This window comes from Podarcis muralis, chromosome 8, assembly GCF_964188315.1.
Source record: "Podarcis muralis chromosome 8, rPodMur119.hap1.1, whole genome shotgun sequence".
Lineage (NCBI taxonomy): Eukaryota > Metazoa > Chordata > Lepidosauria > Squamata > Lacertidae > Podarcis > Podarcis muralis.
In genome coordinates, this window is record NC_135662.1 from 57509923 (window position 1) to 57522304 (window position 12382).

Genomic DNA, 12382 nt, shown 5'->3' on the forward strand with positions numbered 1-12382 from the left:
GACCACAAGTAGGGTATCAAAGGGCATTGTTGTGCCCATCCTGCTGAGAACTTCAGGTATGCACCATCATCAGAATAATCTCATTATAAACAACAGTCGTACTCAACAGGGAAGAGCTTCAGGTGGAACCCCTAAAATAATTTACTTCGTACTACTGTGGCAAACACAAAAAAGCCACAGAATCAAAATAGGAAAGGATACAGATTTAGGGTGAGGGGTGGGGGTACCTCTTCTGTAAGCTTGATGAGCCTATTCCTATTATCTTGTTGTTGTCTGGGTAACCAGTTCCTGAACCAAAAAGTACAAGTGAAAAGAAACTAAATGATGCTAACCAGTTAATTAGAATCTGAGGTACTTTGGTGTGCAACAATTAGGAAGGAGAACAGGGTCTGATTAAATGCACACAGAGCCCTGAGTCCCCCTGCCCAAATTTTCCTCTTTGCTCCACATGAGTTTCTTTTGTACTGCCTTCCATTCATGCAACACAACATGCTATTTTATGTTTACAGTTGTCTTCCTGATATTTCCCATGCCAACCCCCCCCCACACTCACTCACTCCATGTACCCTCCTTGAATCCTGCCTCTGATTATTCCCCCTTCTGGTCTCAGCTAGTCATCAGGATCTACAGCTTCCTGGCTCTTATTACGCTACATTTACGACAATGTCCAATATATTGTTAAAGCCATGCAAAGTAAACAGATAATTAAACAAAAGCCTAGATTGAAGCAATTTCTTTAATGGGCACTGAGAGGAACATCCCTGCTTAGTTAACTGAGCAGGTGGGTGGTGGCTATTGGACACACTCCACCTGCTTTGAGTAGGATTGAAGAACGTTGTTAAGATAGTTGGACTGTAGTCAATGAAGGAAAAAGAAAAGGAGGGCTTGATAAACACACTGTTTGCTTTTGCAGGATTGAATGCTGCCTTAAATATTAGCACTATATCTGGGGGCATGTTCCCTCATGCACAGCTTGCATATTTATAAAGAAGCAGACATTCCAAGCATGCCAAAGGTCTTCAGTACTGCCTTGCAACAATAAGCCAGACAGTGTAAAAGACTTCCCCTAGAGCTTTCTACTGCTTATGGAAGTGGGGATCATGAAACAATATTATTATTCTAACTGACTAAACCTAAGAGTAGTGGCAAGGCAGAGACAGTGATTGTGTCCTACAGCCACCAGGCTGGAGCAATTAATAACTGTTACACTGGTACACTGATCAGTTTGTCCCAACCATACAAAGAAAGCACAGTTTATCTAACTTATTTCATTAATAATTTCTGGCACAAGATCATCTACGCATTTTCTTGGTGACTTTAAATCAATAGGTCAGTTTTAGTTGGTAAAATTGAATGCAAGTAATCTTTTAAGACATGCTCAGTGCTGCCATACTAAAAGCTTAATTGAAGATTGCTGAAAACGGCAACTCTTCCGTTTTCAGCAAAATGGGATGGAGCAGGGAGGAATCTTGTGTTTACCTATCTATGGCAACTATTACGTTTTGAGTGAATATGGTAATGAAGTGTATACAAGATAATCTATTTTCTACCTAATTAGCATTTTGGTACCTGCAGAAGCTCATGTTCAAGCCATTTTTTACCTACATATGTTAAGACAGCCTTCTCCAACTTGATGCCCTCCAATGTTTCGAACTACAACTCCTATCGGCCCCTGTCCTCTCTAGCCAATGTTCATGGATGTTGAGAATTGTAACCCAAAACAACTGAAGGCTGCCAGGATGGGGGAAGCTGTGTTAAGACATTCTTCTTAAAAGTTCTGCCCATACAGCTGAATTGGAGTGGCATTTGGTTCCGCAGAAAGATTGACAGATAAGCAGACGCCATTCATACATACCTAAAGGCAACCCAATTAGTATGATTTTAAAAGATATTTTCATTATTAGTCTACTGTACATTAGTCTAGTGTAATGTAGGATGCATGAGAATGCACGTCTGCTCAGTTTTCAGGATTCAGTATGAATAGCAAATATTCCATCAAATGTAGGAATTGTAGAACATATACTGTATTTTTCGCCCCATAGGACGCACCGCCCCATAGGACGCACCTAGTTTTTTTTGGGGGGGGGAATAAAGTTTTTCGGGTGCGCGAGGCTTGCGGACATCTGCCCGAAGCACGGGGCGGGCTCCGCAGCTCGCCCCGTGCTTCGGGCTGCAGGCTGCCGCACCCAAGCCTCACGCGCCCGGCGGGACCTCCCGCCGGGCGCGCGAGGCTTGCGGATAGCTTCCTGAAGCCTGGAGAGCGAGAGGGGTCGGTGCGCACCGACGCCTCTCGCTCTCCAGGCTTCAGCGAAAGCCTGCATTCGCCCCATAGGACGCACACACATTTCCCCTTCATTTTTGGAGGGGAAAAAGTGCGTCCTATAGGGCGAAAAATACGGTATATGATTTTTACAGGTGGCAATGCATATGGGTTTACCCACACCTGCATAACCACTTTTGATAAAATATTTGCATGTGTGATGTGACTGTAACTCTTTTCATAGAGACCATGAAAAGTAGAAACAGTATGCTGAAAGTGATGCAAACCAAACCTTCACAAATTGAAAAGGAAAAGTCCTGCAGCGCAGGAGAGAAAACATGTCCTTCCAAGTATCCAAGTTACACTCCAACTCTAAAGCAAAATGGTGGTGCACGCCACTCCAGATTCCTGGTTGCTTTGTTTTAACAAAAAGTATCACCTGTTGTATCCCACTCTATAATAGCAGATGTCACCTGCAGTACTTGTGTTTGTTGCTCCTCCTGAAACCATAGCCTGGCTGGCAAACGATCAAGAACAGAAATGGAAGTGTAGAATTGCCAGAGGGTGTGGGCATCTGAGGAAAAACTGGCAGAAACCTAGTGTATTGATTCTTCCACTGCCCAAGGGGAAAAGTAGGGATTTCTGTTAGATCCTCTTATAACTGGAAGTGGAAATTATATTTTAACACGTACAGAGAGCTTCAATCTTGGTATTAGGGGGAAACTTTACACGCCATTGCTTAGCATAATTAGACTTGAAATGACTCCAGAAGAGGTTATATACAAACGTTTCCCTGTTTCCGCTGCCTCTGCTCTATTCCTGTTACATAAACTTGCTGAATGCATTTTCATTCAGCTCAGATCCAGTCTCTTTTCCTTTTCTCCCTCTCCCCGTCAAAGGTACGAATATTGCATGCTTGAATGGCATTTGCCAAGCAGAGACAATGCAGTGCAACAGAAAATATGTCACCTTGAAATCTATGACAGGGAAACCAGTGCCACAGCTACAGTGGGGCTAGCCAGGTTTTTTTTGCCCTGGGTGAAGTCTCCAGAGGGGCACCTGTATGTGTGGGGGTGGGGGTGTGCCAAACTGGATCTTCGACTCAGGTGTAATAAAGCCTAGTTTTGCCCCTGGGAAAACCCTACTTTCTGTTCCTTTAAAGCTTTGTTTTCAATAAACTGATCTTAGCATTAATGCACAACTGAATCCAGAGATTTTCTTAGCCATTAACTAGTGCTATGTGAACATTATGCTTGGTATTGTTCTCATGTCTTCTGAGGGATATTTCAAATTCGCCACCCTTTATGCTGGCCGGAACATCTTGTAAAATCCAACTTCGCTTCCAAATTGTCACCTAATAGCTGCACACTGATGGTACGGCATTTCCCCCAACAGATTAGTAAGGCACTACAGAAGCAAATGGAGCAAGAAAAACGAAGTAGGTAAGAAACAGCAAAGCTTAAAACAAAAATACTTACACTTGTACAGCAGAGAGTCTCCATGCAGCCAGAAGAGAAAGATAAAAGAATATGAATGGGCAGAAGATAAAGCAAGAGCAGTTTCAAGGGAGAAGAGTAGGGAGAAGCAAGCAGTGCTGAAATTTGGCAAATAAAAAAAAAATCTGAAGCAGAAAATACTGAAGCAAAGATAAGCAGAAGATACAAACCTTTCACATTAAGGCAAAATGGGAACAGATTTATATCAGGTGCAGGGAAGCTCTCTCTGTGCTTTCATTTATGCTTTGTTACTATTCCCTGAAGAGGTGAAGATGACTAAAAGGGGCAGGGGAGCATGAAGACCTCCAGTGTAGAACCTCATGCACTTTCAAAACATTTGAGGTTCTTGATTTTTAATTGAAATAATGTAAGTTCCTGGCTCAGATGACTGAAGGGCCAGTAGATCCTTGAACCTGAAGTTATTATTATTATTATTATTATTCTTTGTACTGCAGCACAGTTCAGTGTTACATTTCAAACATCTGGGAGAAATAGACGCTTGGTAGAAGACATCCTCTTCTGGTTTATGTTCAAATTCCATTAACAGAGTTAACATAAATGAACAAACAAACAGAGAAACCTCCCAAACCTATGTGCGTTATCCAGAAGAGAGTTCAATGGAGATTATTCCCAGGTAAATAAATACAACTATACAATGGTTTTAATAGCAGTAACAGAAAACCAACCAACCAACCAACCAACCAACCAACCAACCATGTTCCTCCTTATTTGTAAATAATGCATGTGGTATGAATACTAGTGTTTCCACCAAATTACATGTATGTTGCATTTTAGTTTTAACACAAGGATATTTATTTTAAAACAGCTATCTCATAGAGCATACAAGTAGGGGTGGAGGGGGAAAGCAAGTTCCTTCAGCATTTGCAGAGGAATTTTACGTAACTTCCTTAACAGTCTCAGTCACATAAGGATTATCCTAAATAATTCCATTTTATGGAATGCTAATATAGCATCTGGTTCACTGTATGTAGTACAACATACTTCACTGTAGTTCAAAACATTTCAGAGTAAAACACTCCTCTTTTGGGAGACTGAAAAGCTTACAAGTTCTTAAAATTGAAACACACCTTATTCTCAAACAAACAAACAAACAAACCCTCCAAGAACCAGCTTGAGACAGAGTAAAATTATATTCTCTCCATATTTGTGTCAAACACCTGCAATTTCATGGAATGCTATACATGTATAATTTCTCATCTGGTTCACTGTATATAGTCCCTCTTCCTACAACTAAGACAAAGTGAAATGGTTTAGGAAACAATATTTCACTATTTTGTTTCGACACATGCCTGACATCTAGATTAGAACAGAATCATTTTGAGTCCATTTCTATCCTCTGCTGAGCAGGCAGGACACAATACACAGCTCTGAATGCTGCTGCAAGTGTTGGGAGCTGACATCATACTATTTTAAAATTTATGAATGGATTTTTATCCTGGTCTTCATGCCATAGCCCTCCCAAGGAGGCTCTCAAAATTAAAACAACTTAAACAATTAAATACATTATACTTTATCCGCCCCAATCAAAAATCAGCAGCAGTTAAAACTCCTGACACACAACACTTCAGCCAAAGAGAGATTGAAACAAATATTTCTTCAGAATCCATTTAAAGGTAAATAGAGATGGGATCGTATATATCCCTGTAATGAAAGAATGCCATAGGTGTGGGGGCCACCACCCAAAAGCTCCTCTTGCTGGTATCATCCACTGGACTGGTGGAACTTTCCAGTAAGCCAGAGATCTCATCTTTGAAGTCAACCTTAAGGCTGGGCAAGCTAGCCTTTGCTGAAGCCTTAGTGCAGGTGGAACAGTCTTAACTACATATACAGAAACTTTGTATACTTCAGCAGAGGAGAGAAGGTTGCCATTTGTCTCTTGCACCATTCTATGCCTATGGTTCTAAATTGACAGAGTTTTGTTCCAGCTAGTAGCTGTAAGCAGAGGATTTCCCTTTAATTTTAGATGGAAATGGAATGCGCCATTCTTGTCTCACCCACACTGAAATATGTGTTCCTGCTTGGGCAGGAAGAGCCATAGAAGGCTGCCCAGAAGGGAAGTGGAAGGCAAAACCTTTCCTTACTTTTTTTAGACTGATCAGCTAAATACTTGTGTGTTAAAACACCATGGCAGCGAGATGCATGGAACAACATTCCTCTTCAGGTATCATTTTACTAGCTTACTTGCTGCTAGATCCAACTGTTGCTCCAGTACCAGTCACAGAACACCTGAAGTCTACCACTATGAAAGTTGCTGCCACACTGTCATTAGCGATGTAATATCTGAAGAGCCCAGTAGTTGTTTTTTGGCAGGTTTAGCTATCACACAACTAAGGGGTGCATCCAGATTGTACAATGTTCCTAGGCATACGTCCTGGCTTTAAAACTCTGTGTCTGAGCGTTGCTGAGTTTTTTTTGGTCCCAGAGCTTTCCCCAGGAAAAACCACATTTTACCATTGAATCACAGCAAATGGCAATTGGGTTTTCTGCAGGATAGTCATTTACTTCAATTCAGCAGTAAAACAAGGGTTTTCTGGGGAAAGTTCCAAGACAAAAAACAGCAGCAACCTGCTCGAACACGGAGCTTTACAGTGGGGGACCTGTGTCTGAAAAGTACAGAAGCAAAAGGAAGTATGGATGAGCTGCAAGAGAAGTATGGCAAGCACTAAATTATGCCAGAGCACCATGCAATAGCTCAGCTTCCCATGCAACAATCCACGACTGAGTCTGACCAATGTCAGTTTAAAAGTTCACCTGCAAGTCAACTCCACAGAGCAAAAACAAAAATACTTAAATATTCAACCTTACAAGGCCACTTCAACTACAACACTAACAGCACCAAGCCTTTATCCAACAGTAAAAGACAAACTCTTAATTTATAAAGTAGCCTTTAGAATCTTCTTCCTTTCCTTAAGTCTGGACATTAATTCTGTGCCAGTGCCGTGTGAAGATTGCAGAGTCATAAAGAAGATGAAAAAATGCACACTTGCCTCTTCTCTTCAGGCAGGTTATGATTTAGTGCTGAAATCGAAGTGAATGAACCATGAAATACTGAGAAAGAATAATGGAGAGTGATCTATATTTAGCACATAAGTGTGAAGTCTCCAGGCAAATTGGAGTGGTCTGAACAGCCTAGGAAACCTGACCAAGGGCTAAAACTAATCATGAAAGACATTAAAAAGAGCATGTTGAGGGTAATACAAAAAAAACAAAACAAAACCCAGTACATAAAACATCAGAACAAAGTGTAAGTAAGCTTGCTCAACATTAGATCAATCAAAGAGTCCTAATTAGCATTTGAAACTCTGTGGTATATTAAGCAGGGATGCTCTTACGATAGAAGTCAAATATCCTTTAACGCATATTTGAACACACCAAGATCTGCAGTGCAAATCCCAGGAACAAATTTTATTATGGCTAGATTCATAAGATGTTTCAGAAGGTAACTCTTTCCCCTACTGATGGGATGAGGCTGGGTGCCTTTTCATCACAGACTAATTTTAGATTTTCTCTCAGTCCTTTTGCTGCTGTGCTCAGAGTGGGAGCTTCTCCTGGAAATGACTTCAAATGCTTTTCTTGAATTCTTGGACTCAAACAAGAGCCAGATCTCTCAAGCTTGCACCAGAAACAAAAGCTCCTTACTGGAAACACAAGCAGTGGTTTGAAATTTTTAAGTAGGAGATCATCTGTTTAAGCTTGAACTGTTATTTGCTTCTCAGAATAACTTCTACCTATCCGAACACTCCCACTGTCACACAGAGAAATCTTTGAAGTAACAATACAATGCTGATATTGTTACTGCATTAACATTAAAGACACAACAACCATAGATCAGACCAAACAACATATAGCTATTTGCAATAGTTCTCTTATGGCTATTATATCAAAAACTATTGGGGCACAATCCTATGCTCCCCCAGGAAGGTGTTCCAGGGATTATGGGTTTTTCAGATCCCCCTCTCTGATGTTGGGGAGAGATATGTCTACCCTTGAGAGGGAGATTTGATCTCCTGGCTATGGAAAGATAATACTGAGAAGTATATGAAGGGAAATGTCCCCATCTTTCTCTTATGTGCATCACTGAGCTTTTAAGAGGGAACAAGAACTGAAGCAGATTTGAAGCCCTTCTCTGGCAAAACCCAGCGCCAAATCATCCACTCTCATTAGCTTCCACTAATTTGGAATATTATGCTTTTCTTTTCTCAATTTTTTTTTTAAAACATTGATCCATCAGTTAATGCAGACATACCACTTTAATTGTTGTTTGTCTTACAAAAGAACATAAGAGTCTGCCGGTTGGGATGCTTGATTCCACTGCCAATGAAAACTACACATTCCTGAGTAAAAAGCTCATTCAGAGTTTTGCAGATGTAGTGATCACTTTGGCCCTCAAGTATTTTATAACTTCTGATGGTAGCTGAGATGTTTGTAAGGGGAGGAGCTATTGCTCAGAGGTACAAGCATTTGGTTTGCATGCAGATGGTCCCAATTCCAGAGGCCTTTAGCGGAAAATATTTCATGTGTCAGGGTTGATGAGGAATTCTGTCCAAGGATTTATCAATCTAATTTATATCCCACTCTGTTCCCCAAAGGACCACCGGGTGCCACACAACAAATGATAAAACAAAAAAGCATTATGAAAACAAATCTGATACAGATGCAAACTGGGAAGCATACTAACTTAAAATACTTGTTGAAAGAGGACAGTCTTCAGTAGGTGCTGGAAAGACAACAGAGATGGTGCCTGTCTAAATAGTCAAGGAGAGGGAATTCCAAAAGGTAGGTGCCGCAACACTAAAGGACTGATTCCTACATGTGCTGAACAGACTTCCTGATAAGATGGAATGTGCAGGCAGTCCTCACCTGTACCAGCCAATGATCAATTGAGCATACAAGGAGGGAAATGATCTTGTAGGTGTCCTGATCCTGAGGTATACAGAGCTATACACACTAAAACCATCGTCTTGAGCTTGGCCCAGTAGCCAATTGGCAGCCGCTGCAATTATTTCAACAGTAGAGTAATGTGTTAGTGATATCCTATCCCTGTAAGTGGTAGAACCACTGCATTTTGCATTAGCTGCAGCTTCCGGACCAGCCTAAAGGGCAGCCTCACATGGAGAGAATTGCAACAATACAGTCTGGACATTACCAGAACTTGGACAATGCTGCTCAGGCTATTCAGGTCCAGACATGGCCATAACTGTCTTACCAACCAAAGTTGGTAGAAGGCACATCTAGCCAATGAGGTCAGCTGAGCCGCTGGCAACGATGATGAATCCAGGAGCACCTCTAGACAATGAACATGCTATTCGACCCCATCCACAGCACGACCCCATCCACAGAAGGCAATCTGGGCTCAGGAACCACACACACACACAGCACCTCCGTCTTGTCAGAATTCAGTGTTTATTCCCCGCATCCAGCCCACCACTGAGTCCAGGGCTTGAATGACCTCTCCTGATTCAGATGTTACAGAGAAGTAGAGTTGGATATCATCAGTGTACCTTGACCCAAATAACCTAATGACTTGAGCAATCTTTTGTCAAACAAAGCTCAGTGGTCTGATAGTGTGAGTCAGTAGAAGACTGTTTTAGAAAGTATAGCCAATATTGTTCTGCAGCCAAAGCATTTTTAAAAATATATTCTTAAATTCATAATTATGGTCAACAAACCACTGCCAGCTGTACTTATTTGATTCTGAACTGTGATACAATTGCCAAGACATCTACAGGTAGGACATTTGGAAAAATAAGAGCCATGAAATAAAGCAATGACAGGCAGTTATGCCCCTTATTTACAAAACTGCCTACAAGAGCTAGTTAGATAACATGTACCATCAATAATGCAGCATGCAGAATTCATGCTGCTTGCTGAATGAGTTATTTGATTATTTTGACCCAGTTTAGCTCTGTATAAAAGATCAGTCTCTAGTGTACATAATAAATAATCAAGAGTCTTGCAGTACCTTGAAGACTGAGATATTTATTGCGCCATAAGCTTTCATGTAGTAAAGTCCACTTCATCAAACGAAATGTTATTCTCAGTTGAAAGGCATGTGTGTGCATGTGTGTGCATATGCACAAACACTGGATGGAAATGAAAAATGTGTACATCACAACTCCCTTGAGAAAGGTCACTTAAGTGTCAAGACTCAGCCGCCTTGCTTGAGCTATCTGCTGAGCAGAAGAAAGATTCACACACACAATTTTCAGTTTCCTTAAAGCCATGAACAAAAGAAATCCATATAAACAAAAAAGTCTGAGCCAGGGGCAAAAAGGATCTATACTATTTGTAAGAACAGATTTCCAATACATTCATGAGATTCATAATAAGCCTTGGAACGACAGCAGCAACAACCAAAACCTGCCAAACATCCGCCACTAAAATGAGCATATAATAAAATAAAAATGCAACTACAGATAAAGATAGCTCAATGGCTACCTGGATGGAAAGTTCTGTGCTGACAGAAGCAACAGTTTGCTGCTGCGGAATGGCTTGATTTATTGAGGTAATCATTCCCTGTGTACTGCCAGTCACTTATAGAGAGGTAGCAGCATAGCACACACTAAAAGATACCATAAAAAGATAACTACAAGAAATAAAAGTGAAAAGGAAAGGAAAGTGCTACCTTTCCTTTTGTCTGCAATATGTTTCTTGGACAAATGTTTCCCACACCATCCATATTTACTAGCTCAATTTTTCCAGTAACAACAAGCAGAAGTTTAAATGAACTAGAATGCCGAGATCTAGACAAGGGCAAAAGGTGTCTTACCATGCACGTATCTAGGTCTTCCAAACGTTCGATTTCAGTTAGCTCCTCAACTGTGATGATGGAACGTTTTGGAGGTTTTTCCTCTGCTAGTTCAATATCTAATGATTCCTGACTGGGAAGGGGCTTGCCTCGCCGGGTCAAATGATCAGCCTAGAGGAAAGGTTGAAACAGGAGAAAGTGCTCTTAGTAAAAATGAAACACTGGTCAAAAAAAAAAAAAGTTTGATGCAAAGAGCAAGAGTCAACTCAAGAGCCCTTCACAGAGCAACTCCTCCCAGAATTGGACAGGGCCTTGTAGGAAATCTAGTCCACACCCACCTCTGTGCAGGAAACCCAGAACTAGAGCATCTCCCAGAGATGATTGTCTGGCCTCTGCTAGAAGAGCCCATTATCCCTCCAGGTAATTGGTTTCTTGCCAAACAGCTCTTAACCTCAGGATGTTTCTCCTTATGTTCAACAGAACCTACCCTCCTGCAACTAAAGCCCATTATATTTAGTCCTGCGAGCTCTCTCTGCAACAGTAGAGAAGAAGACATTGTCCTCTTCCATATGACATTCTTCAAGTATCTGGTTTTCCTACATTCTAGTCAAAGATCTGAACTCTTGAGCAACAATTCTCTGACTATATAACAGAGATTACAGAGGGTTGAGGATGTATGCCACATGACAAGCCTGTTTTTAAATGCATATCCAGTTGAGTCTTTGTCCCCTTCGTCCTCATTCACATTGCTACCTTACTAGTATCAATTTACACAGTATTATACAGATATTTTGTCCATTATGGGTGTTAGGGACACCGTGGTCGCCGTTTGTGTAACTACAACGTGTTACACAATCCTAATTGCAATTACACAATCCTAATTGTTACACAATCCTAATTGTTACACAATCCTAATTGCAATTATAATTTGATTTCTTACCTGTCCTTCACCCTAATGTTGTTGGGTGGATTATAATTAAAAAATATATTATTAAAGAACAGTTTGAAACAAAACCGATGGGTATATATTTGGAAGCTACAGTGCAGGTGAGTGCAACGTAACAGGCAAATCATGCTGAGCTGTTATAAATATCTAGAAATACTCAGATCTGTGTCAGCACTCACCAGTTTATGATGGCAATGTGACAGTGCGTCAAGGATCTCATCTACGATTCGGTCTGAGAGAAATGAAGCCACTGTCAACTTCACTTCACTGTGTGAAAGTTGAGAATAAGAAAACGAAAGCTTAATTCACACAAGAGTTTCCATTATTCTTTACACTACTGGCTGTATGATGTAAAAGTTACAAAGATCTCGAAATTTCTCTAAGGAGAAATGTATGAATGTGCATGTAGGAACAGAGGACACTTAATAATTATTATTAACATTATGAAAATACACAAAATGCCACACACTCTTTCAGCAAATATGATGAATTATTTCTAACACAAAGAACCAGGTGTATTTCTACCTTGTTCCTATCCTTCCATTTGGAAAATAAATAAATAAAAATAATTTATTCCTTCCTTCTGTGATACCAATCAGCACCATTATATGGTTTTAAATTGCACTTATTACAGTGCAGTGTGACAACAACTTCAACAGAAGTATTTGCACTACAAGGCTGGAACTTCTGGTAGTGTTATGTTGATGTTGTCTCAGGGTCCATTTCAAAGATCTGGGACTCTACAGATGGACATAATGTGACATCAGTTCAAATGCATGTGTGCCATTGATTTGTACCAAGTTGCAAAATGTGAGAACGAAGTAGGGACATATGCCCCAGAGCATCGTATGGCACTTCTGAGCCATGGATGCTTAACAGCTATGTGCAAGCCTTATAGTATTTAGGGGAGC

General features: G+C 40.7%; 1 protein-coding gene across 2 annotated transcripts in view; it reads right to left on the reverse strand.

Annotated features, from left to right (window-relative positions):
- The window catches only part of CARMIL1 (capping protein regulator and myosin 1 linker 1), a 135162-nt gene that overhangs the window by 22257 nt on the left and 100523 nt on the right, over positions 1–12382 (reverse strand). For both annotated transcript variants that reach the window (XM_028737553.2, XM_077933226.1), the window contains 2 exons: positions 11651–11738; positions 10547–10696 (listed from right to left, as the gene is read on the reverse strand). In XM_028737553.2, coding sequence (XP_028593386.2) covers positions 10547–10696; positions 11651–11738 — 238 coding nt within the window. The remainder of the gene's footprint in view (positions 1–10546; positions 10697–11650; positions 11739–12382) is intronic.